The sequence below is a fragment of the Amblyomma americanum genome, chromosome 2 (genome assembly GCF_052857255.1).
Source record: "Amblyomma americanum isolate KBUSLIRL-KWMA chromosome 2, ASM5285725v1, whole genome shotgun sequence".
NCBI classification, from domain to species: domain Eukaryota; kingdom Metazoa; phylum Arthropoda; class Arachnida; order Ixodida; family Ixodidae; genus Amblyomma; species Amblyomma americanum.
Genome location: NC_135498.1, coordinates 141,183,455 through 141,210,078, shown reverse-complemented (window position 1 = coordinate 141,210,078; position 26,624 = coordinate 141,183,455). Strand labels below are relative to the sequence as shown.

At 43.7% G+C, this 26,624-nt stretch overlaps 1 protein-coding gene across 1 annotated transcript; it reads left to right on the top strand.

Annotated features, from left to right (window-relative positions):
• Window positions 1–86: 86 nt before the first annotated feature.
• On the top strand, window positions 87–25,259 carry LOC144120100 (cholinesterase-like). Its single transcript, XM_077652555.1, has 4 exons — window positions 87–108; window positions 7,461–7,697; window positions 20,911–21,100; window positions 24,248–25,259. The coding sequence occupies exons 1-4, from the start codon at window positions 87–89 to the stop codon at window positions 25,257–25,259; spliced, it is 1,461 nt and encodes a 486-aa protein (XP_077508681.1).
• Window positions 25,260–26,624: the final 1,365 nt, after the last annotated feature.

Here is a 26,624-nt window from a genome sequence, read left to right as displayed (position 1 = left end):
GGGAAGTTCATGAGAGAGCCAGTAGCACGAATACAAGGTACATACCGCCAGTAACGAAAGAGGAAGTAAAGAAAGCCTTAGGAGCAATGCAAATGGAGAAAGCAGCAGGTGAGCATTCGGTAGCAGCAGATCTGTTGAAGGACAAAAGGAAGATTGTGCTAGAAAAACTAGCCGTCCTGTATACACAATGCCTTATGAAATCGAGCGTAAAAGAAACTTGGAGGAACGCTAACTTTTTCTTAATTACAAGAAAGGGGATGCCAATGATTTGAAATATTACAGACCGCGTAGCTTACACTCCGTTGCCTACAAGGTATTTGCTAGCTTATCGCTAATAGAATGAAGAGAACCTTAGGATGAAATCGACCAGTTGATCAGTGTCACAAAGTTCATGTCTGCCCTGTCCAGCTTTGACCTTTGTTTCCCAGAAACATGTCGCGGAGCGGCGTCGACGACTTTTTCCCCCTCCCCCGCGGGGGAACGGCATTCTCATCATAGCGCTGGAGAGGTCACTCAAAACTGCTCCCCCCCCCCCCCTCCTAGCATTGTTGCCATACAGGTGGCAAGCGCTTGCACGCGTTGGGAACAGCAGAAGCGGATTGAATGCCCCGGCACTGTTCGCGGCCCCCAATGACTCCTCGTGGGATTAAGGCATTGTGCCGAATTCTTTCGACATTCCTTCATGTGTTCCTCTTTCCTTTTCGGGAGCGGCATTCCTCTGTGCGTGGCTCATGAAGAGTCTTTTTTTCCCTGTGTTGTTTTTTTTTTCATTCTTTGCCATGCGACGGGGGCGACGGGAACGCCGCGCGCTGGCAGTTGGTCTGGAGATTTCGGTGCGTGCGGTCGTGAGTGAGGTCAGCCAGGGAAGTGGTCGGCAAGGAGCCTAGGCGGAGATCTGAAGCGTAGAGTGCGGCGACGGTGGTCCCGAAGACGCGAGGCCTAAGATTGCCCGTATCCGCAAGCCCCCATCAGCCCCGCGATGAGCAACCGCAGCCCGACGCTCCCTGCGACCGGACCTTGCCACTCCGCAGCTAAGCCATCGTTTCTCACCACTCACTTCAACTCTTTTATCTTTGTATTTTTGCTTTCTGTGTTTCTCGATGTAATCCTTTGTACTGTATTACCGTCTCGTAACATTTTTTGTATAGTAATCGCCCTGATGTTTCTTCCTTTGTGTTAATTGTTGATTTAACGTGCTTAATTGGTGCTTGTGTTATTTGCGTCACGTCAGTGTACGGCGCTACTTTGTAGGGCATATTGTAATACTGTGTTGTTGTTTTCCTAATTAAATTAATTCGCTACGGAACTTGCCTACGCCTCATGCCTCCGGTCAACGACTAATCAGGCGTGGCCCCTATCGCCGGTCAGCAGTCGAATCACAATCTTTCGCACGCGGGGTGGAGAAGTTTGTCGCTCCTCCCCCTCCGAACTTACGGAGAGTGCAGTGGTGGGTAGGTTGGCCCGATTAATTGTAACTTCGGCGCCAACCAATACCACAGCCGCCCACGATATCTTGACAATCAGACAGGCTTTCGTAAAGGATGCTGGAATAAAACCACAATCACGCTATCACTAAGGTTATACCGAAATTAGCAGACAAGTAACCCCTAAATACAGCTTTCATTTATTACGAGAAACCATTATACTCAGTGGAAACATCTGGAGTCAAGCAGGCATTGCAAAATCACGTTGTAGAAGTCTTACGTGACAATACTGGAAGCTACCTATAACTATTGTAGAACAGCTATAGTCCTCCATGAACTCAGCAATAAAACACAAATAAGTAAGTTTTTAATGTAGAAAGACACGATGTCACCAATGCTATATACCGCCTGGTTACCGGAGGTGTAGTGAGGCATAAATTGCGGAAAGTTAGGGATAAGAGTTAATGGAGAATACCCAAGTAATTTCCGATTCACTGACCAGATTATTTTTCTAAGTCGCTCAGGAGAAGAACTCCAAATCACTATGAATCAGTTAGACTAGCAGAGCAGAACGGTGGGTGTGAAAATAAATATGCAGAACACCAAAGTATTATTCAATAGTCTCGCAAGCGAAGAGCAGTTCACAATTGGTAGCGAGGCGCTGTAAGTGGTAAGAGGATACGTCTCCTTAGGGCAGGTCGCGACAGCTGATCCGGATGATGAGAGGGAAATAACCACAAAAATACTAATGTTGTGAAGCGCATAAGGCAGGTTCTCCCAGATCATGAATGGCAGTTCACCAATATCCCTCACGAGGAAAGTTACAACCGTATATTACTGGTGCTCACCTACGGGGCACAAATGCGCCGGCTAACGAAATGTGTTGAGCTTAAGTTAAGGACAAGGCACCGGTCTATGGTAAAAAAAAAATGATAGGCATAACGATCAGGAACCGGAAGCGCGCAGAGTAATTGAGGGAACAAACGCCGGTTAACGACACCCTAGTCGAAATCAACAGGGAGAAATGGGCTTGGGCAGGGCGTGTGATGCGAGTTAAAGATAAGCGTTGGTCCTTAAGGGCAACGGAGTTTAATACAACACAAGGCAGGCGTAGCAGGGGGTGGCAGTAAGTTATATGGGCGGATGAGATTAAAAAGTTTGCAGGCATACAGTGGCCGCCGTTGGCAAATGACAGGATTAATTGGAGGGGGGACATGAGAGAGGCCTTGGCCCTGCAGGGGCGTAGTCAGGCTGATGATAATGATGACACGCATGGCCTTCATGTTACTGGTTATTGAATAGTTCGGCTTTTCAAACACATGCATTCAGACTATTATTCCTTATTTTTGCAGCTGCATTAAGGACTATAGTGTGTATGTACGGACGTTCGGGAATTAAGCAGGGCAACAGATAAGTGGTCTCAAGCATTTTAGCTAGTTAAGCTGAGTGGCGGTCTCGCGGCGAAAAAGCCAAGAATGTGCGTGTATGTGTGCTCTTGCGTGCATGAGCACACGCGTCTGTCTTCGCACGCCTGCAAGTGTGGGTGTGGGAGCACGTATGTGGGTGTGTGAACGGAGGTTCCCTTCGGTACACCAATCGGTATGTACACATGCACATAATCCACCTTCACCCTGGACTATCACCCTTCATCCGCACAGTCATCTATTCCCACCATCCTCTAGCCGTCACCCACAAAAGCCGAACAAAAAAGCGTCGCCGAATTGGAAGGTGGTCAATGTGATGCTAAATGTGCATCCAATATAGTGCTAACGAAGACTTCTCGCGTGATATCGTATGATCAGCAGTGCATTCCTCTTTATTCTCATGTATTATAAAGCTGTTCAGCATACCTCTTTCACAAACTCGTCGTCTCGCCTCCTCGTGTTATATAAAACCTTCGTCATTTAGTGCTTCCATAGAGCGGTTTAGCATTAACTATCAAAGAATTTGTGTGCATTGCTGGCACTTATAGTGAAACCATAAAAAGAAGTGGATTCTTATAAAAAGGTGACGAATGCACGCTTCTAGTTTCCTTTTTGAAGAGAAAAGCTTCACTAGGCCAGCTTTTTGAGCCATCAGCGGGGCCGCGAGCTTGACGTTGATTGAAGCTAGAGGTCAAACAAAGAAATGACGCCTGTCTCATTAAAGTTGGTTTTAAGTTGGTTTTAAGAAAAAGAAATGACGCCTGTCTCACTCTGCGCCATTTCCTTTTCCCCGCCAAAAAACATTTTCTTTTTCAATTTGGCATTTTGAAAAAACCTGCAGGGTTTGCGCGGCGTTTGGACACGGATTTGGTTCAATATCTCCGCATACAGTGAGCAATAATATAATTCTAAATATCATCGAGGCTATAATAAATATATGCTATCTTGTGTAAGCGCCTTTAATGTCGTTTCTAAGAAAGCAAGATGTTTAACGAATAAAACAAATGCATAGTACTGTGTGTGTGCCAGTATAGCTATATATGGAAAACGCCAGTCGCTCGACCACAAACGTAGCCAGGGAGATGCAGCTCATTGCTTTCGACCAGAGTTAACCAGATCTAAACCACCTGCAATTTTTTTTGTTCTCTTGTTTAGTCCTTTCTAAGTTATTCAAATTGTTAGGAACGGGGCAATGAAGATAAAAGAATAGCATGTCCCTGTTGCATTGCTATTGAAGCGTTTAGTGCACGGGTGACAAAGTATTGTTGGAGCATTTAACAACGCTCACCACGGTATGCAATAAGCATCTGTGACTTCTTCGCTTTCTTTGTTCAGGTCTTTCATTCACGGTTTTGCGAACATCAGTGCGCACTAAATTTGTAGTCTTCTGTACTCTACTGAGGAAAACTGAGGAAACGCCAGAACCTAGTTCCCAAGCAGGCGATTTTTGTTCCTAATGGTTCTTGTGTTTATAGCATGCCTTGTAACGGTTAATAAGACATAGACATTACCTTTGAAGTAAGCGATTAAAAGACGAATAAAAAGGCTTTAAGTATAAAAACCAGTCGCCCTTAACATTTCCCCTTCTAAGATTAGCAACTAGTGCAGCATAGAGTTAGCCTACCCAACTATTCTTCTTTTTTTGTGGTCAATCTCATTCAAGCAGCCTCCACACTACATTTTACATCAGGATGCTTCGGTGCAGCGAGTACCTGCTAAATATCTTGAATGCGTTGGCCTTAAAACGCCAATATCGCATAAAGTGTGCGGCGGGGACTTTGTCACGGGAAGCTTCCGCTGGCAGGAGGCAAAAAAAGAAAAGGAAGTATCTGCATCCACTCTCAGTGGAGAGGAGGGAGAAAGTCGGAGGAAGAAAAGGACGGCAGGGCGGGATTTGACGGGTGGCGAGAGGGGCACCGGGGTCCAGTCAGAGTCGATGCGTGCGGAGAGTGAAGAGGCGCTACGCTGCATTAGATCGGGACATTGAAGAGGCGGTAGGCCTGTCATACGCTGAATGATGGGCTGGATCACGCCAACCGCTAGCAAACTGGAATCCCATTAGCTGTTGGTCTGTCTTGAGAGTATTAATGGTAGAGTATGAAGTAGAGCATCAATTGCATTGATCGTCTACACTTTTGATTCGAAAGCATTTCTTGGCTCATGAGTTGCGTCACCGGAAGCTGTGGAAAGGCGCTCTGGATGGAAGTTGTGAACAAAGCGTGTCTGGTCGAACTGTATAAAAAATAATGAAGTCTAGTGACTGCGCAGATGTTTGCAAAATGTATCTTTGAGATATGTACTCATGCGCACACGAGCAATTATGAGCATATAAATTACAGATGTACCTTTCCGATAAATTTCATCCGTGCTTGGGGTGCAGTCGTAGTGCCATATTGCGGCACTCACTGAAAACCATCTCGATATATACGGCGCTGGTCCAGCAGATGGCGCTCGCGTAGGCTCGATATAAAGAAAATGCCGAAATTTATTAACAATTTACAACGCATATAAACAATTATAAAGAAAAAAGCCGACAACAGTGGCAAATGCTACCACCCTGTTTCAAAGGGGACGCTCCTACCTTCCAGCCTTCCATCCATGCCCGTAGGCGAGATGTCAGAAGCCAGATTGCGGATGCGCTGTAAGAGAAATTATTTCGCATTGCTGCACCTAAGCGGACTTATGTACACATTTTTTGCTCCTCCTCTTCTTCCTTTTCTTTAATTGTTATAGTTCCTCTCTCACTAATTTTCTCTTCTCCTTTCGTCACGTTACTGTTTTGTGAGTCTTGTTATTTTTCTTTTTTTCTTCATTTTCGGTTCTTTGCTACTACAGCAACACCTGTAGTTTACACGTGACGCATCCGACGGCCTATATTTGTGCGCCTGGCGCTTAAGTGTGAATTTACAGGCTTAAGCGAGCCGTGCCTGAAGTGAAAGCAAATTGTGGCCCCGAATTCTGGGGAACGCGGCTACCGAAAATTACCGGCCACTCCGCAGAGACACTAGAACCACAAGGCATAAAGTCGAAACGAGAAAAGATACTTGTCTGTAGTACCGCGCTATTGTTTTATTGCGCTAGCCTTTACAGTGCCAATTCCCCGCATTTTAGCATTGTGCCTGTCTGTCTTTTTGAAGCCGGTTTGGTAGCAGGCTGCTTACCTTTTAGACCTGACGGTGGGCAACCTGGGCACCGCGTCAGGCTGCAGCCCGTTTAATATTGAGAGGCTGCTCGGGGAGAGCAACCTGAGTCGCAACCCAAGTGCCACCGATGGCAACACCTGCCATAGCACCTGCCTTTTGCCACTGCGCCACTGCTCACCTGCCTAACGGGTGGCTTACTTCACGAGGTGTAGGTGGTGGTAACCGGGCGAGAACTTCGGCCGCTAATTAGGCTGCACCGCCCCTAAGCGCACTGAGCTCAGCTAAGCGGAATAAACAGCAGCGGTTTAGAGGAGTCCGTGATTCGATTTATCCCGCACAATAGCTAAACAGAAGAACGTTGGGTGATAATTAGCAGGCAGCCTGGTATCACCCAGTAGACCGTAGCTCCAACCGACAACTCACGTCATGCTAGAGCACATACCCGCGTTTCGCCTAATTTCCTAATCGGCTGATGTTTTTCTCTTTATCGGTTCATAGCTTTGTAGCACGTAACCTCCGGCAGTCTTGGCCGCAAGCTTCGTCATGTGAGGTTAGCTGGTACATGAGTGCACTTGTCCAATGTGCGTCACTCGAGTGTAAGCTTTCATTAATTACGTTCAGTAAAAGGAATTATCTTTTACTTTTTTCTCGCAAGAACACATTACAAACGCTGGTTTCTTCGCGTTTTTAAACTATTTCTAATAGCCATAAATTAAGCGTTCAACCATGAAAAAATTTGTGTTGTGCGCGCCATAGTGCGCGCCGACGCGATTTCCAGTTATGAGAGAACCTGCCAGCTCTTCTTTTCAGAATTGCCCCAGGAACGTAAATACTAGGCATTTCACAGCCTTAGTAAAGACTGTAAAATATATGTAAGTTCCATTCATTGATCGTCTTCAGGACAATGCTTTTCAGCTTATTATGCAGAGCATATGAAACTCAAATTGCACTCGTTTTAACATCTGTTCACCTTTATCTTCGAAAGAAGCTTTGGTGCTTTACGAAATACAGCAATGGGATTTATGTTTCGACTGCTTACAACAGCGGCCTCTGGGGCAGGCCAGATCAGTGAGGGTTTAAGTCACGAGCGCGTGGGAGCTGCTGTTACAGGCATGTTGTGGGTAAAAAAAGCGCTGTAAACTTTAAAACAAGCATGAAGCTTTCGACAGAACAAAGTTCAATAGGAAATTCTGAGCAAAGAAAAAACTCAATAGTAAAACATCACTCTTCTTGGTCAACCACTCTTAACGCAGGTGCCGTCTTTCCTGCTATGATGCCTTTTTAACATTTGGATTCGCCTTCTTACTCAGCCTCAGCAGTTCCACCGCACTATTCGTTCTAAACAATGTCAGCAATTGCACGCCTAATTTCGTGTTTTGCTGCCTTCACTCTTCTTGTCTTCTTTAATCCTACAAAAAACCCGGGCAATACTGGACACGCTGCTGAGAGTGATCCCGTGATTTCCGTAGCTGATGGCAAGATACGCGGCGCAACAATCACGGCCGCCGATGGCATCAATGTCCACGTCTTCACCGGAATCCCGTTTGCCCAGCCACCGATAGGAGACTTGCGCTACAAGAAGCCGCAACCTGTGAAGCCATGGGGTAACAATGTACGCGACGCAACCCAGATGCCTCCTTCGTGCATGCAGATCAGCGTATTCCAACCGAGACTCTTACTGTGGGTTCCATATGGAGAGTATCAGAGTAGCCCTTGTAGCGTTTGGTGCATCATCTATATGTATTTTTTTAATTGGTCTCTGCTGTTTTCTCTCCAAATACGCTTATAGCTTACGGTATCACTGAGGGCTAAAATCTGCGTTACCTAATACCGCAAGCACTAATCGCTTTTACTGTTCAGATGTCTTGGTCTAATGAAAGAATCCGCAAATGAATTTTCAAGCTCCGGTTTTATATCACACTTTTTGTTTGGTCTGAATGCAGTCTGTATGTTCAACTCACTCGCCTCGCCATCCCAAGACTGTTTAAGGAATGCTTTTTTTGCCTAAAGTAAAGACCGACATGGCCTTCATCAACAGGTCCCTCATAGCCGGTTTTCTAGGGAACAGGAAGACACAAGTGCGTCATCTTCTCCCATGTGCTGTTATAATTTAAAGACAATTGATTTCATTAGAAACTTTATTCCTACGAAGAGAGGTATTTTACACAAAGAAAAGCCCAAGACGCGGGATGTGAAGTGAGCTGATATTCGAGAAAAAATTAACTATAGATTTTTTTTTCTTTTTATAACCTGCACTGTAGACTTGTTAAAGACAGTAGCGCGGACTAAGAGAGTGCAAGTGAAAAAACGGTGCATGTACTATCACTGCAACAATCTGATACAGTGGTCATTTATTCAGAGCAGTTATTCATTGCAATTAGAGGCGCCCTTATCAACAGCAAAAATATTTTATAATATCGAAGCTTTTGTGTGAGAGTGAAGGAAGAGGCTCCTGAAGTGCAGCAGAGCTGTGCTAGAAGCAGGGCGTGATGCTCTAGGCTTTTTAGAGCGAAAGCTTTTTGCAGGAGTCATTCCAGAAAGGAACCACTCATAGCTCCGCCACTATTTCTGCACTATCGCTACGGGTTGCCACTATGGCGGACGTAGGTGACCATTCCACACGAAATCAGCGTAGGATTAGCGAGGCGCACTCATACGGGGTATAGTTTCTCGAAGATGGCCATCACAGAATTGAAGCTGCAGCAGCTGCAGCCGGAGGAAAAAGTTGAAACAGCAGCGGTGGCTGTCGGTCCTCGCGCGCTCAGAATCGAGGCATCCAGCTTAATGCTGATCTGCGTAGCGGCCAGATCGAGCGTCGCCGCCGCCAGGTGAAGCCTGCGCTTCACGTGAACATCTAAAGCGGCTACGGAAGCTTTTACTGGAACATTCAGCCCCGCCCAGACCATCCACGCGCGCTGCTGAGCCGCCCGGGAAGTGCAGAAAACACTTGCCAATACATTTCCAATATTGGGCCGATTACCTGCGCTTCTTGGCGGGAGGCCGTTCGGCCACTCGAGCTCCTTGTGGGGCTGTCTGTGGTTCGAGCCAAAATATATGCTACAACAACTTGAACGCTTTGAGCGCTTGCATAGGGACTTCACGATAGGGCATCTCAACGTGTGTCAACTATTCGCCACTTGGAAGAGCTCTGTGCACATTGCCATGATGCCACACCTCTTCGCGCCCAGCTGCCGCCCTGGTGGCTAAGTGGTTAAGGTGCTGTGCTGTTCAACCGAAAGAGGTGGATTTGAACCCGGCCGCAGTGGTCGCATTTCGGTCGGGGTGAAATGCTAAAGGCCCGCGTACTCTTCGCTGTTAGCTCACGTTAAAAGAACTTCAGGTGGTCGAAATTATCTGCCGCCCTCCACTGCAGCCTCCCTCATAGCCTGAGTCGCTTTGGGACGTCAAACTGGATGAACCGAACCAATACACTTCCATTTCACGTTATTCAATGCACCTTACACACGATAGCCTAACCTATGCGCATTTTGTTTCTTTCGTTTGCCGCCTGTTTAGTTTAGATTCTGGAAATCAGCGTCCCCTCAAAAAAAAAATAAAAAAAACAAACGGTGTATAAGGGGCTCATATTGGAGGGCATCAAAATTAGTTTTAAAAATCTAGGGTTCATTAGCATATACTGACATTACAGAGAACACAGACGTTAAGCATATCTAGCAGAGTTGCGCTGTGAGGGTAAACATAAAGATACGAACAAAAAAAAAGTACTTGAAAAGCACAATCTGAGTCCTTTTACCGTCGCGCAGGGTTGACTGGTTCTTGGCTTGGCTGGTGGATAAGAGGTTGTTGGACAGAATGTCGGCTCCGTTTACTAGATATTTTACTGGGAGCGAGATTTGGTACGCAGCTGCGAGCTACGATGTCAGCGTCTATTTAAAAAAAAATGACAGCCTATTTAACGTGATTGGGCGAAATGCGAATTAGGTAGGCTAGCATTATTATTTTCACTTCGGTTTCGTTTCGAGGCTCAATTTTCAAGGTCGAGCAGGCTTCAGACAAAGACAGGTGAAATCGGAGAGTGGTGGCCTTAGTGCCGACGCGCAACCACTCGAGCGGAAGCTTAAGCTTCACATCAAGGGTGTGATACAAAAACATTGGTGGTTTAATGCTAATTTCTGCGCAATTGGTCGTTACCTACTTTACAATGATAGATCACTGCGAGTCCTGATACATCTACTGGCGCTGAGGTGCTGCCGTTAAGCGGCGCGCCAATGTTCTCCTATGGCAGGTGCTGCCGCCAAAGAGAATTGTCTGACCCAGGGTGCTCTTCCCGTCCAAACTCTCCGTAAACTCCCCAAAGCGATTGTGGGGACACTTACGGTCCTTGCATGCCCCTTGTTCAATTTGTTTCCTGTTTCAAACCGAATGAAGATTACGAAGCATCGCCACATAATAAGATATGCGCTTGCTTGGCCGTTTGGAAGCCTTAGCGTATCTCTCAGAAAGAGTGGGCATATGGGACAGATATTAAATATATCGGGACTTTTCCTCTTAATAACCGAATTTCCACTTTATTCAAGCACTTGTACACAGGTTTCTTTTGAAATGAATAAAAATTATAATATATAAAAGAATATATTTTCTCTCAGATGGGCAGCAGTACGCGTGCTCAGGATGTCAGCAGAGCACCTGCAGTATATTTTATCCTGGCTTTTATGCAAGTACCCAGCGAAACAAAGGGCAATTCTCTGACAGCTCGAAGTAGGCTATGTGGTCCCGTAGGATCTCACATAAATGGTTCGAAATTTTGGTGGGATATATTTAAATACATTTACTACAGTCTTTTGTACATATATACATTCATGAAACAGTATTGTCGCGAACTATTGTCATCTAAAGCACTATCCTTTTCGTTGCCAATGTCTCAGACGTTTGTAGAACTACTTTTTTGGTCTTTAGTTTGAAGATCTTTGAAAAGATCAAACAATTTTGCATACGAGTACTTTAGAACTCAAATACTTCTGCCACAATGTCTACAAAGTGGTGCTTGTCATTGCCACATTTGCAGCTAGCAGCCATACTACAGGAAAGCGAGGGCGTGAAGAGGTAGTTATAAACATTATAGTGCGCATCAAATGTTCTTACTATCGTTATACTGGATTTTCTCATTTGTTTTGTCCAACTATGTCCTCTACGGCACTGCAGACATTGTTAGGCAAGAGTCTAGAGCTAGAAGAGATTATTTCACCAAGTGTGCGTAATTTCTTGTTTTACGTGCCAGTGTGGCAGCAAACAGAGAAATTCATCGGTGTCGTTTTAAAACGCACACATTGTTCTATTTTACAAAGCCTAACAAGCGCGGAGATGTCAGGAGAAAAGATTTTTGTTATAGAGAAGGTTTCTTGCTGGCTACAGTATAGTGGGGTAAAATTCATCATTTGCTTCATGAACTGACCTCAGAGCAAATAAAATTGCCATCCAGGTGCCCGTATCATATCTTAAATCCAAAAACATATCTCGGAATATAATATTATTACTTGAGAATAAATTGAGCTGTCGGCCTCGTGAATTTGGACTAGCAATGATGACAAATTTTTAATTAGGTAGTTATGAAAAAAAAATGGTATCTGAATGCGTCATTTAAAAACGAAAAACACTACTTCGTGAAAATAAAGGTAGGAGTGCCAAAGTGCCAATTTAGTTATTTTTCTAAGCAACCTGTAGAGACTCTTGGTGTAGCAGGAGAGAGGAAACTTTATGGGTAAAGCTCCTGATGTCAACAAGTAAAGCCTTGCTCAAAAGTCTTAAGGTCACAACATCCAGCTGCAGCGAAACGAATGCTCCTGGTATTCGGTGTGTAGCTGACCATTAAAAACACAAGTCCCGGAGCAAGCTTCTCTACCGCATGAAGAAACCTTCTATTAGCATTTCAAGGACATTCGGACTTTAAAATTGCCGTAATAGCTCTGTTATGAGGCTGAAGCGAAAAGCCTTTGGCCTTAAGACATTTCAACAAGATTGTACCTTCGGTACTTTGATAAGGCAACCGAAGACGTTTAACAGATGCTTGATACTGAGTGAGATGTGATATGTTCTCTACTTCTCTAAGCATAAGGCTGAGAATCTAAATCTTCTGTTGCCTTGAAGGTACATTACTGAAAAGATTCATTGAGCCAAATATCTGGAAAAAGCAGCCTGGAGCAATATTTTATGATTTCTTCAGTCTCATGACAACCTGCAAACAGTCTCAAAGATCCGTTCTTTTTGTCAGTCCTGACTACGCCTTGACCGTTGTCAAAGTCAGCCAATTGGAACATGGCTTTGAGTATGTCTTATGAATGAGAGCCTTATGTACTTTGGCCCCAGATGCGCAGGGAATGGTGTTAAACAGGTTGGCCTCCGATTTATATTATTGTACAAAATACGATGCGCGTGCGCTAACAAAATTATAATTACCTTGCGCACAGGTTACTTACTGCGGAGCCGGCCGGGAGGGCCGCCCAAGTACTGAGTCGTAACACAGAATTGCATGACGAATGTCGTTTTATTCATGACGGGATGGGGTTTATGTAAAACAATCAAGCGATAATCACAAGTCACTACTGAAGTAAAAATCCACATAATCAAGGCCAAATTCAATCCAAGTAGAATCCAACTGAAACTGAAACCCAGGACACAACATACTCCCTCCCTTCGGGGAAAAGCAAAGCATTGGTAAAAAATTTAAATTGAATGGAAAATTTTGATTACGAAGTTGCAGAAATACAACATGAACAAATATCTGAACACCGAAATTAGCTTACTCCTAAGTAGACTTTGAATCGGAAAACAAAATTTCTTATTTCTTCCCAAAAGAACAATGAATGAACACTTCACTCTATCAAAAAGAAAAAAATATTTAACATTTCATGCAGAAATTCACTCCTTAAAACCAAAGGATATCCGAAATATACCAAAAAAATAATGAACGCTTCATAGAGAGCACCGAAAATTTGTATCCCAAATACATCTTCCCTCTTTTTTTCAGAAATAATCAGAAGTCTTAAATGCCTAGCAAGTTAAATGCTCAAGTATGCTCAACATATGCAGCTAGGGTAGCAGGCTGCTAATAACGTCAGACACTGAAGCTCACGTGATATCATTAAGGTCTGGATGAATTGTCCATTCCCTGAGCGTCCCAAGGGAATCTGCTCATGGGCATCCCTATGAGCCGTGATTCCTTCATCCAAATAAAATGGTAACTTATAAAATGCTCCTTCTTGTTGTTTTAATGAAATTACCTTATAAAAACGGCTAGTTTTAATTGACCGGAAGAAACACCCTACTCAATGAAAACTGAAGATCCACACAACCATAGAATATCTGCGAGCTTTACTGAACCGGAATATACATACATGAACATCGACCAATTTTACTAGACCGGAAAAAACACACGAAAGAACAGCAAGTCATGTTCCAAACAAGTCATACGATTCTGACTGAAATGCAATTATTTTGCTGGTATTAGCATTCACAATATGTCTAACATGAAACAGTTCTAAGTGCATCTGTCAGCAAGAAGAAAAGGGAAATATCGACGCAAGAACGCCCCGGGCACAGCAGACAGGCCGAGAGCACAGGGCCCGCACAGAGCACAGAGCACCCAAGCGCAGAACGCGCGCACCTCCGAGACACTTCGTTCAAATCGTCTTCAACAAGAACATCCGCTGCGATATGTATAGTAGCTTGAAAAACAGCACTTATTTCTGAACAGTTGAGCAATATTTTTATCATATTAGAATTTAATTTAGAAGATTGTTCTTGTTGAGAAATGCAACCTCATAATGTTATACTGAATAATCCTGAGAATCCAATAAAAGAAATATCGAAGCACGTCACAATAAAATATCGGTATAATATATCACATTCATTTTCCACATAATAGTTACTGGGAAGGAGAAACTGCGAACGACAGAAATGGAAGGCGTATTAAATACCCGGTTACATATCATGACGAAAGTTAGAATTACCGAAGAATTGAAATCTCAATGCAATGCCCCTTCATAGCCAAGGGAGAATAATAATAATAATAATAATAATAATAATAATAATAATAATAATAATTGTTTTGTTGGGGAAAGGAAATGGCGCAGTATCTGTCTCATATATCGTTGGAGGGAGAAGAATGCAAGACAAGTTATTGGGGCACATATTCCTTGAACCATTATGGCTGGCGAGCGTTCTTTCTCTGTCGTTCCGGTGTCAAACTGGATTCCTTAGTAGACGTTCCCAGTCCAGGTTCCGAAGGCTGCCGTCGGCGTGTGTTCCTACGCGGAACAGCTGGGGCTGGTCCACTTTCATCAGGCAGCACTGAACACAGGGAACGCAAGGTAGGAGGCACATTTTGCCTGCCCACAGATATATCACTTGAACACTGAGCACTTGTGCAAGAAGGCACATCAACACCCGCTCACTGTTATACCACTCACATAACTGCGGAGGTGGGACGACATGCATTGCCCAGCTGGTGGCCGTGAAGAAATGGTAAAGCGAGCTCTAGCTTCTGATGACCGGGGTAACGATGACGCATTGTGGCGCCGGGCGTCTTCAAAATCCTGGACGTTGTGGACGCATGGCGTATTGCCGCTCTTGAGATGCAGTAGAAGCCTGCGTATAAGTTTTCTGAAACGGGGGCATGGTTTCTTGACGTATGGGACCAACTTGACGAAGAGGCGAAATTTGCCCTTGAATTTGCGGATTAACTTGTGGCAACGATGGTGTAGCTTGTTGCTGTAAACGAACTTGAGGCAATAAGTATGTTGCTTCCTGTATTAGTGCTGCGACATCTTGAGCGTCGCGAGCCGTTTGCTCATACAGCAGATAATTATTCGCAGCTGTGGAGAAGGAGATACGAGATCCTTCTAACGAAAGTCGTTCGCGGACATGTAGCTATGAGACGCCGGTCACGAGCCTGTCTCTCAATGCTTCATCTGGGGACGCAAAATTGGACGTGTTTGCCTCGGAGTGCGGAGTGCGGCTAGGTTTTCTGGGACCGCCTTATATGGCTGCTGCGCGCGATTGTAGAATTTACGTCGTTCTACAACCAAATTTGTCAACACAGAAAGCTCTTGTGCAAGTAATGTTACAGCTGCCTGATACCGATCTGGCGCAGCATCTCGAGTTTCTGTGGACGGTGCTGCCTCTGGATGCGACGCAATCTCCGGTTGCACGCAATGCGTGCAAAATGAAATCTGTGCCCCTCGTCCCCTAAATTGTATATCACAACAATTTATTGCTTTCAGGTGATTCCGAAGAACCACCAGACTAGAGAAGAGCGCGAGAGAAAACAGCACAACGACCAAACAGCGCATCGGAGTGCGTTGCAGCTGCTGGAGGGTTCAACTGTCATACTTTAACCGCGAAGGGTAAATCACAAAATATGCGACAGGAATCTTTGGAGTTAGTGAGCGCTCATTCTGTTGGTTCATTTAGAAATAGGGCAGGCTCATTCGTTGAGTAACAGGGTTGCTTATTTATTTATTTTTGACGCGAAATTTTCCGCACGGGACAACTTTGGGCATGGTGAGTAATAGCGTTGCTTGAACGTGGCATTTGGCAGAAGTAGTGGTTAAGTAGTCTTCGCTTGCTTGGGTTCAATGATAGACAGTTTATTCTGTATTATATCTAAGAGGAATCTCAGCAACTGAGAGATAACATGGCCCGGGCATCCGCTCTGCGGTCAATTGTCCCGGTTTGTTTATCTTAGTGCACTTGCTGTTACCACGGGGTTCATGACGCTGGCAATGACCTAATTTCTTTCTGGGTTATATGTAAGACGAATCTGGGAAACAGAGAGATAACATGCCCGGGCATCCGCTCTGCAGTCAAGTGCCCCGGGTAGTTTATTTTAGTGTACTTGCTGTTGCCGCGAAGTTTCATGACGCTAGCTGTATGTTTCATAATTTATGGGGGTTTAACGTCCCAAAGCGACTCAGGCTATGAGAGACGCCGTAGTGAAGGGCTCCAGAAATTTCGACCAATTGGGGTTGTTTAACGTGCACTGACATCGCACAGCACAAGGGCCTCTAGAATTTCGCCTCTATAGAGATTCGACCGCCGCGACCGGGATCGAACCCGTGTCTAGCGGGCCAGCAGCCGAGCGCCATAACCACTCAGCTCAATGTGTTTAGAGAAGTTTGCGCACATTCTGTGAAAGAATATTTTGTTTATTTACAGAGACCTTACAGACCTCCAGAGAGGCATTGTGTAAGGGGTGTCGAATTCAGAAGTTTGTCCAAAATAGGTTAAAAATAAAAAAAACCTTGTAGAATACAGCAAAATACAAAAAAGCGCTCACTTCAGATACGTGATCGTAATTCTCAGAAAGTGATAAAACCAAAAAAACAACTGCGTTATGTAACAAAATAAGAAGAAATGCACAAAAAGTTATACAAAAGCAAGAGAAAGTTTATCAGGCATACATGAGGAAGGCTGCGCATCAACAAAACCAAACAGGCAATAGTCTCAAGCAGCTGAAAACGAAACTACATCAATCGTGAGCATGTAAATGACGTGCTGAACGTTATCAATGAAGTGCTTGAGTAGATGTTTGCGAAAGGTGTCATGATTACCCTGCAGGGCGATGCAGTCCGGAAACTCATTCCAGAGACGGATGGCACGCGGGAGAGATGAGAAGTTGAAAGTATGTGTGTTGCCATAAATGCAGGCATAGCTGCAGTTATTAAGCAATCGATGTGTTAAGTAGGAGCGAAGATGTAGATGTGCTGGCGGTAAATCAGTGGCACGAGCGTATTTATGAAATATAGATAAAAGGGCAAAGTCGCGAAAAATTTGCAACGGATGGAGCGAAATTTCGATCTTTAGTTGGGATGCACTGCTCTAATAACTATTGTTTTGCGAAATGAAACGACAAGCCCTATTCTGGACAGCTTCCAACTTCTCTATTAGATATTTTTGATGACATGACCATATGGATGAAGCGTACTCTAGCTGCGGTCTGACAAAAGTAATGTAGGCTTGTTTACTCACGTTAGGGGTAGTGCATTTCAGGTTACGGCGAAGGAAACCTAGTGAACGGGAAGCGTAGCGAAAATGGTGGTTATGTGTTCCGGCCAAGAAGGTTTAGGTGAGATGGACGCCTAGATACTTATACTGCCTAGTCCGAGGCAATGTATTGTTATTAATGCGGTAGAGAAAATCCGAACTGACTGATTTTCGACTAAAATAACTTAATTTACACTTAGAAACGTTTAAAGTCATTAGCCACGTTTTACACCAGTAGTTAATGCGATCGAGGTCAGTTTGAAATGCAAGGTGGTCAGTAGTACTATTTATTAGTCGATAAATAATGCAGTCGTCCGAAAATGTGCGTATCCAAGATGAGATGTTTACAGGCAGATCATTAATGTAAATTAAGAAGAGTAATGGACTGAGGACGCTTCCTTGCGGCACGCCCGATGTAACGTCGGAGAGAGGAGAGGAATAATTATTGACAACGGTGAACTGCTGGCGATTAGAAAGAAATTTTCGGACCCATGACAGGGTTAAAGAATATAATTTGAGCGCAGAAAGTTTAAATATTGGTCGGCAATGTGGTACCCTGAAATGCATTAGCAAATTCCAAAAAGATGCAATCTGTTTGTAAGTTACTGTTCATGTTGAGGTGTTGGTTGGTTGTAAACTCAAGTAACTGCGCCTCACAGGAAAAGCCTTTTCTGAAGCCATGCTGCTTAGTGAAAAAAAAATTAAATTCCAGGTGATGCTAGATGTGTGATGCGAAAATGTTTTCAGGAATCTTGAAACAGATGCAGGCAAGTGAGATGGGGCGGTAGCTTTCGTGCGAGTGATTGTTGCCACTTTTGAAAACCGGTACAACCTTCCGATTTGCCGATCGGCGGGGAGCTCATCTGTACATATTGTCTGCTCAAAGATATGAAGTAAGATGATGCTAGAGAGAGAAATGGTATTTTTAAATATTTTTGAACTAATTTCATCAACACCAGAGGAAGAGGATATTTTAAGGTTATTTATTTATGTGTACTATGCCATCGACTGTAATGTCATCTGGTGCCATGTAGGGGTAACCAAAGTCTGGTACATACGGGATGTTATAATTATCTTCTTCGGTGAAAACAGATGCGAAAAACGAGTTAAATGCTCTAGGACAGTCAGCATCGGAGTTGGGGGTGTTGCTAACATCATGTATTGTGATATCATTAGTGACGCTATTCCGACGTATTGTTTTCCAGAACTTGCTTGAATTATTCTTAAGTACCAGTGAAAGGTCTTTTGAAAAATATTTATTTTTTACATCACAATGGGCGGAACAATACAGGTTTATGTAGATTTTGTATTTATCGCACGCGCATGGCATACATTCGTGCTTTGCATTTTGTACAATCGTTTTTTTTTCTTGTTTCTGATGCGTTGATGCTTTCTTGTAACCCAGGGTTTAGATTTGTCATTTGATAGTGTGATAAGAGGAACATGTTTGCCTACAAGTTCTGGGAACTTGTCTCTAAGAAGAATCCGGTTATCTTCTACTAACCTGTCTTGAAAAGAGGTCATCAGGATATTATCAGAAAACACTTGAAGTTCTTCTTTTATTCGATTGTAACCTTCTCTGTTATGTGATGCCAGTGAACGGAAGTGGAATGTGAATTGTCAGTTGAAGGAAATTGTGGTCACTCAAACCGTCTGCGTAACTTAGGTCACACACTGCGTCAGAGGCTAATGTAAAGAAGAGGTCAATTGTATTGGGACCACGGGTGGGTTGGGCAACTATGAAATAGGTTGAAGGTTGAACGTCATAGCTGCAATTCCAACACATAACGGCACTATAGCAAGAAGTTGCTGGGTTTTGGTAGTAGTATATATGATGATGCTAGTAACGTCTCAGGCCAGTATTTTAGTTAAGGCGGCTTTTTTTTATTCGTAGTTTTTAAGTACTCTTAAAGCATGCCCTGCGCTTGGCAGCCCGTTTTACGAATATCAACAAGAAAAATGTTCAGCCTGTAACTCTTGGCTGAATAAATTTCTTATACTACTACACTACTACTACTACTACTACTACTACTGCTACTATCAGAGGTGGAGAGATCCCATAGTTTTAATGATGACGAGCTTTCCTTGATGTTTAGAATGAAGAAAACGTTAGAATATTAACAATTCATTATTCTTATTTTTTCTGCTGGACGCTCCCAGTATTCAGTCTCAATTTGGCAAGAAACATCGTCTGAAACGAATTTCCCTGCGTTCATTCTACAACTCTGCTTCAGTAGACTCCCACCTGTGTTTTTTAGGTTAGGTGTGTGTTAGGTGTCTCTTGCGGTTCCTGTGCAAAAGAGCCAAATTTGTAAAAAATTGACGCCTTAATATGGTTAGCTTCAAAGCCAAAAAAGCCGCTTTGGTCCAATGTTTTGCGAAAATTAAATTTCAAGATAATTCTTTTGGAAATGAAAAAGGGCCTCAATATGAAATTACACCCAACAAATTTACGTTGATGCATGAATTATCTGGTCAGCAGTGTAGGCCATTTCGCAAAGTAAAGTAACCGCCTGTCAGCCTCATAAAACCAGTGGGCAGCGTACTGGTTCAACACCAAACAACCTTAAAATGTCAGCTCAGGCAACCCTGCTTTGTTTGAAAATAAGCATCGTATACTGAATATTTTGAGTGTTCGAAGGCACTGTAGCTTGCTAAAAACAAAACTGCCGGATTCAGTTGACGACAGCGAAACTTTTGAAGAATGAGAATTTCTGGTACACCCAGAGCTCTGCGTCGGGCGTATTTGCAGTAATTCAGCACGAAGATGGTCAACCTGCAGAATCAATGCTTCTAGAACTACTTCTTCAGCGTTATTCATTCCATTACAGGTTATAAAAAAGGAAAATTTTGAGATCGCGATTTTTACCTTACAGTTTTATTTATCGATTCTGTGAAACGAGCACTCGCTAGCTCCTGAGGCCGCTGCCTGCATGGGTTGTGATTAATCGTTTGCGGTTACGGCTATGATAGTTCACCACGTCAGCAGCGCGGCACCGTAATCCGACGAGCTGTTTTATCGTCGTGCTGTTTTTTCCCCGTGCACTTCTGTTGTCATCCTGTTTTTTTTTTTTTTTGCTGCGCTGTTTTGTCGCTGTGCCATTTAGTCCGGTGCGCTATTTTGACGCGTGCTGTTTTTTCGCTGTGCTGTTCTGTCGCAATGTTTTTCTTTTCCTCTTCCGTTGTGCCGCTGTGGCTTTTTATCCTGTGCTGTTTTGTCGCTGCGCTCTTTTGTGTGCGCTGTTTTGACGATTGCTGTTTCTTCATTGCGCCCTCTGCCAACCCATTAATATATTTACATTGATCTGTAATTATATGCTGCCGTAATTGTGATCAGCATATGCCTATTTCTAACGCAAAAGCCAATCCAGTTCTATGAATCCAAGCACTTGTTCTGAAACGCACTATTCGATGGCTGCTCAAAAGAAAAAAAAAGGAACAGCTACTCAAGTATTCTGCTCATCTCTCTGAAGTGTTTTGGCTATTTTCTTTATTCTATTCTATGGTCACGAGTCTTCATTCCTGTGCCGGTGCGTCTTCATTCTCGATAGTAGTGACAGGCACAACTACGCAAGTTTGCAATATACCCACTTCAACTGCAAAGACTATGGTGAGGCATACACTGCGCGCTTATTGAATGTAGCCGTAAAAAAGGTGAAATTCGTTTACATATGTGCATTATACAGTCTTGGCTGCTGTAGAGTTTCTATGAATAGCGCTCGAAATTATAATCGGGAGAAATTAAGTTTTGTAGCTCGATTCCGCTACCAAATGAAGGGGCAGGTGGTACAGTTAAATAATTGGCAGATGTTGTGGATATTTTTTTCAACTTTCTAGGTTAGCTACCAAACGTGACCTTGATTTTGTAAAATTTAATTGAGTAATTTGTTACGATCTTTCTATTGCGTTCTGCTACAGATCAACCAAAAAGCGAGGATTGTCTTTACCTGAACATATGGACGCCAACGTTGAATACTTCGGCACGGCTACCTGTTATGGCCTGGTTGTACGGAGGTTCCTTTGAAACCGGTTTTGCAGCCATGCCGTTGGAAGATGGCAGCAACTTGGCTGCTTTGGGAGAAGTGGTCGTAGTTACCATTGCTTACAGGTAGGGTATATTGGTTTCAAATAGTCTGCAGCATTCAAAATCATAAAAAAAACTCTAGGGGACGCTTAATCTCCACTTTAAGGGTACTACGCGATAGCTATCATGAGTTAATGCCGTTTTATGTGGAATGTGCAATTTTAACATTGTATTTCTAATAGCTTGGAGTAGTACTCTCGGCGCAGTGGTGCAGCGATTAAACGATGCACCACGGCTCTGCGACGGCAGGTGCTGCCACCGGTTGGGCTTGTTAGGCCCAGGTTGCTCATCTCGCGCAAACTTCATATTAACGTCCACCTGCAACGGTGGCCACTTTACTCATAATGCGAAGGGCAGGCTATGATTATGTCACAAGATCCGTGACCTCGGTGACCCTAGGTTGCTCCTCTGGGAATATTTTGTGATTTTACGAGCAACGAGCCGACACGGACGCTGACGACAACGTCAGGTATTTTGCGACATGCGTTCATAACACTCTGGATTTAAAACTGCAAGCACGGTAATTTAATTTACGTGTGAGGTATGCGATCACATTCAATTGAGTGAATTTAATGGCCTATCGCACGTTGCATTTCATTACGCTTTGAGGCTTCCGTTTGCGATTATGCAAGGGGCTGTATAGTGACAGCGGGCGGGGGGGGGGGGGGGGGGGGGGGGAGGGTGCGGAACTTTTCAGGTGGCGGGCTGAAGGTGGAACTTCAGCGGGCCTGAAGAATTCCTAATTGTCTAATCCAGTCAGGTAATTTTATGACTGAACACTACGCCAGTTCGACCTATACGCGCATTTAATCACAAACCACAACTCCGGAAATTTTTTCAATTTGAGGCTTCTGCTGGCCGTCTTGAAGGTGCAGAGAGGTGGTGGGGGAGCGAGCAGGCGTGACCGGTGCCACGTCAAATGAGTTGATGATGTCATAGCAGTCTCGGCCAATCTGTGACTGTTATGGCAGCCCACAACACTATTTTTTCTCGGCTGCACAAAGAGAAAGAAGAGAGGCGGCGGAGGCTGGTGACAGCTTGGCTATTCGCACGTCATGGGAGCAGATCACGTCAAAGCACTCACAAACGCTCGGTGAATTTTATAACTGACAACGGCGTCAGCTCGACTAATCACCAAAGTTAATGACGACCACAACACAGGGCTTTTTCTTCCTCAGGTTTTTATTGCTGTCACATTAACATTCAGAGTGCTACGCGCATAGCCGCCGCAAAAACGAACACTATGAGGAAGCAGTTTTGCATAGAATAAATGTCCTTACCTTACATAAATTGTGTTTACGAGTGTTTGAAATAAACAATGAACCAACGCCATTTGTGCAGTTGTTTCGGGTTAGGCTAAGGTCATCCACAGAAGAATGGAAATTAAAATGAATTGCTCCAACGGAGCTAACATATGAAGTGCTGACGGAATTTAGCTACGAGCGAGTATGAAGATCTATGTGAAGACGCAGACTTCGTTAATTTTTGTGCATGCTGAAAAATTCGTGCAACCTAATAGTGATTTGAAATTCCTTGCGAGAAGATAAGGCCCGCCCAAATCTCAGCCTTTTTGACAGGAATGCTAGAAGTAGTTCCAAAAAATCCCCCTTCTATAGCACTACGCATTTAATTTTGTCATACGATAATACACCCTAGTTGTATAACTCGCGAATAGTTATCGACCATACAATATGAGGCTGAGAGTCAAGCTTCAGCCGTTGAATAATGCAAGCAGAAAAGGTCTGCAAGCCCACTAACAGCCGACCACTAAAGGTGGCTCTTATTGTGCGCTACTTTTTTTTCATTTTCAGGTAGACAATGCTTTTAGAACAAAGTCACATTGAGTTTTATGCACAAAAGCAGCTAAAGCGAAACGATGTGTAAAAAACATTCTGCAGATTGCTGTTCAGCGGGCTCTTTTTTTACGTGCTGCCGGACTGTATTCAAACTTTAACATTTTCAAGTGATATTCTTCGCACTCTTAGCGAGATATCGATATCCAGGTGTACAATAACAATGGTGTGCACTTTTACCCGAGATGTTCAAAATGGTATATGCAAAGCGAATTAAAATCTGGAACGCAGTTTTTTCTTTTCACTGCGAATGTTTGCCTTTCCTTCGCGTCTGCTTGCAGTTATGTTTCTGCCAAAGAGGTAAAAATTTGTGAAGTATCACCTAGTTATTGTTCTCATGAAGACGCTGTTTTCGTATACGTCATGTATTTTTGGTAATTTTTTTTACGGCTGCTAGCCTGAATTAGCGATCGTATGTAACAATGAAGACTGCTAGGAACCCTCATAAGCTTGACAGGAACCCGCGAGCAGTTCGGACAGCACTCTACTCCTTATAAAACCTCTTTTTGAATAAGCAAGCAGTGATTTCAAATAGTGGGAAGTAATCTTGGAAACATTACCTCGAGCCTTTAAATGCCTGAACAACATTAACACCACCTTTCTTATGCTTTGATTGGAATTTTGGCAGTGAGCTTGCATAAACAAATTATTTTGCTTCACCCACCAACCTATAGTGTCTCTTTTGTCTGGAAAGTGTCAAAACAGAGGCCAATTTTATACATACCATAAAAATGTTTAACATTTCATTTAGTAAACAATTTTCATTGTGTATACAAAAACCACAAGTTAATAGCTACATATTAGATGCTAAAAAGTGAATTATAAAGATCTGATTTTAAACTATTTTTAGCTTAACGAGCAATTATTAGAAATTCTTATTTGTAAATCGAAGTAACCTCAACACCTGCGCCACAAACATATCTTTTTCTGGGGTACCTGTCCTAGTTTAAATGAGGTACCAATCTTAGGAGCTGTGAACACTGTGCTTTGTGGCAGAAGATGAAAAAAGCTGTGGATTGGGCGAAGTTTTATTCTAGATTGATTACACATTCAGAAAAAGCAGACTCAATTTATAACAGCCGCATTTTCTTCACTACTGCAGAAAAGGCGCATTGAAGTGATACACGCTCCTGATAGCACTTCTCGTTAAGTTGTGTTTTGTACACCCGGAGATTAGGCACTGCCTTTAGTCTACAGAAAGGCAGTTATCTACGAAAACGCTTTAACTTCACTAGAAACTTGAGCCTTAAACGCACGAAAGCTAACTGTTTCCCTTCTGCTTCTCCCTACCCCCTCCCTACTTCCACCCTTACATTAGACTTCAGTCGTTCGGCTTTCTGTACAGCGGCACCAAAGAAGCTCCCGGAAATCAAGGACTTCCTGACCAAGTGTTAGCCCTGAAATGGATCCAAGAAAATATTTTAGGCTTTGGTGGTGACCCAGGAGAAGTCACGTTATTTGGATTCAGCGCAGGCGGCTGTTCCATTGGGTATCACCTCTTGTCCCCGGGAAGCAAGGATTTGTTTCGCAGAGCTATTCTTCAAAGCGCCGGTATAATTAACAAAGGCCGTGTCCAAGATAAAAGTGCAGTACTCAACAGCACGCGAGAATTTGCTCGGGTTTTTGGGTGCTATAAAGACGACGAACGCGGTGAAGTAAAAGATGACGCTATAAGCTGCCTACGCAACTTAAACGCTACATTGATTGCGACAGTGGAACAAACATTTAAAGACGCGGGAAGTGGAAACTTCAAACCTATATTTGGAGACCATTTTCTGCCTGTTGACCTGAGAACCGCTTTGTTTCCTTCTGACAAAGACGTTATGATGGGAAATATTGCCAATGAAGGTAGCATCATGGTCTACAACATTTTCAGAGATACATTTTCCCAAGTCCTCCCATCAAGGAATATCAACAAAGCAGAAATGATTCACTATTTAGGAACATTGTGGAAAGGCGTCCCGCTTCCGCAGTTAATTCTGATTCATCAGCTCTATATGGCAGAAATAACAGATTTCGATTACAGCAAACTGAGGCAAGCCCTGGTTGATGCTCAAGGAGACATCGCTGTAGTTTGCGGTACTTTTGAAAGCGCTGAAAAAATTGCCAGTGCCAACACAGAAGCTAAGTCTGAACGCAGCGTGCACGTGTACCAGATGAACCATGTGTCGCGTTGCAATAGAAGACAACCCTGGTTCGGCATGACCCATGGAGATGACGTACCTTTGATATTTGGAAGAGCCTTCGATCGCCAAGGCGGATGCGCGGAAGACATTCCATTCAGCAGGGACATCATAAGTATATGGAGCAACTTTGCGAAAGGCAGGTGAGGGGTGTTTTAGATTCTTTCATTTTAACTACAAAAACTTATAGGTTGTTGTAGGGAAGTGCTTTAAAATATCTTTACGAAGTAAGCGAGATACACATATGTACAAAAAATAACTAACAACGTGAGCACGGTCGAAAAGAATAACGTAGTTAAATGGTGCCTCTTCGAGCCCAAAGAACCACCGAAATATGCAATACAGATATAAGCGCAATATTCTTAGTGCCCAATTCGACAAAACGCCATATTGCTCCAGCGATGTGCTCTAGCAACCGTTGCCATCATTTAGTGACATGATTTTGTGACGATTGAACTCTGAGTGACTTCTTTTCTGGTCTGTATGGTTTTCTCAAGTTCACCTAGTGTTTGGATATCTTGCCCTGTTTTAATTAAGCTGTGAAAATGAAACTTATTTTCCGTGTACTCTACTATTTAGCATTCTAAATTTGTTTTCCGCCATGAATGGAATACATTTTAATTTTCATTGCCTGTAAAAATGATATTGTGCTTAAGTATTAGTTAGAGCTCTCTGTTGTAATATTAGCGTAGGCTTCACGGTACTCTCGAAAGAAACACGTAGTGTTCTTCCCGCCAGGTGTCAGCTGACCGTCCGACGGTCTGTGTTGTCGCTAATTTGTTCCTCCCGAGATGCTAAACGACAGACCACCTGAGATTGGCACTATTGTTGCTTTCTGAAATCTGCTTGCCAAACGAGAAATTTTTAAATGCTTAATTTTTAGTAGCGGGATTCCGGCAATACTATACAGTCACCTATATTGGCAATGTTTTAATATATTAGGACAGCCAATACCAATCTAGTCCCTGGAACAGTGTTCAGCGAGAGCAACCATTTTTCTTGCCCGGTGTATACTGCTGGGTTTCGGCATTGGAATTGGAGCCGAGGTTCATGTTGACACCAGGGGTCGCTTTCTATATGTTGTACTTTTTGCGCAGTGAATTTAGCGTCCATTTGGTCATTTGTCCTTGGTCGCTCAGATAGCCCCGTGGATTACAAGTGTCCTTGTAAAGCGACGCGACCATTCGGTGGTTTGCGAGTGGATCTCACCACTGGCTACGTTGAAGAGCTCTGTCAACAGCAGGCGGTGGTGGTGGTGAAAAGCTTTTATTTAATGAAAGAGGTAAGGCTCTTTAAAGAGCCCCGCAATGGGTGGAGTCCTTATTCCGGGACCCCATTGGTCGAAGCCGCCAGCTTAGCCCTCTTGACCAAAGCCTTTTGGGACTTGAGGTCCGAACAACCAACCAGGGCCGCCTCCCATTTTTCTCTGGTAGGGTTGGCGGAGAGAGCTGAGTTGCGCTGGCAAGCCCAAACCATGTGGTAGGTGTCAGCCACCTCCCCACAGTGTTTGCA

Bases quoted from the DNA above. Each gene is read 5' to 3' on its own strand.
- LOC144120100 (XM_077652555.1), top strand. From the start codon at position 87: ATGCAAATGGAGAAAGCAGCAG. The intron at 7,698-20,910 runs GTAGCCCTTGTA...GTTCTGCTACAG, and splicing joins TCCATATGGAGAGTATCAGA to ATCAACCAAAAAGCGAGGAT. The intron at 21,101-24,247 runs GTAGGGTATATT...CCCTTACATTAG, and splicing joins GTAGTTACCATTGCTTACAG to ACTTCAGTCGTTCGGCTTTC.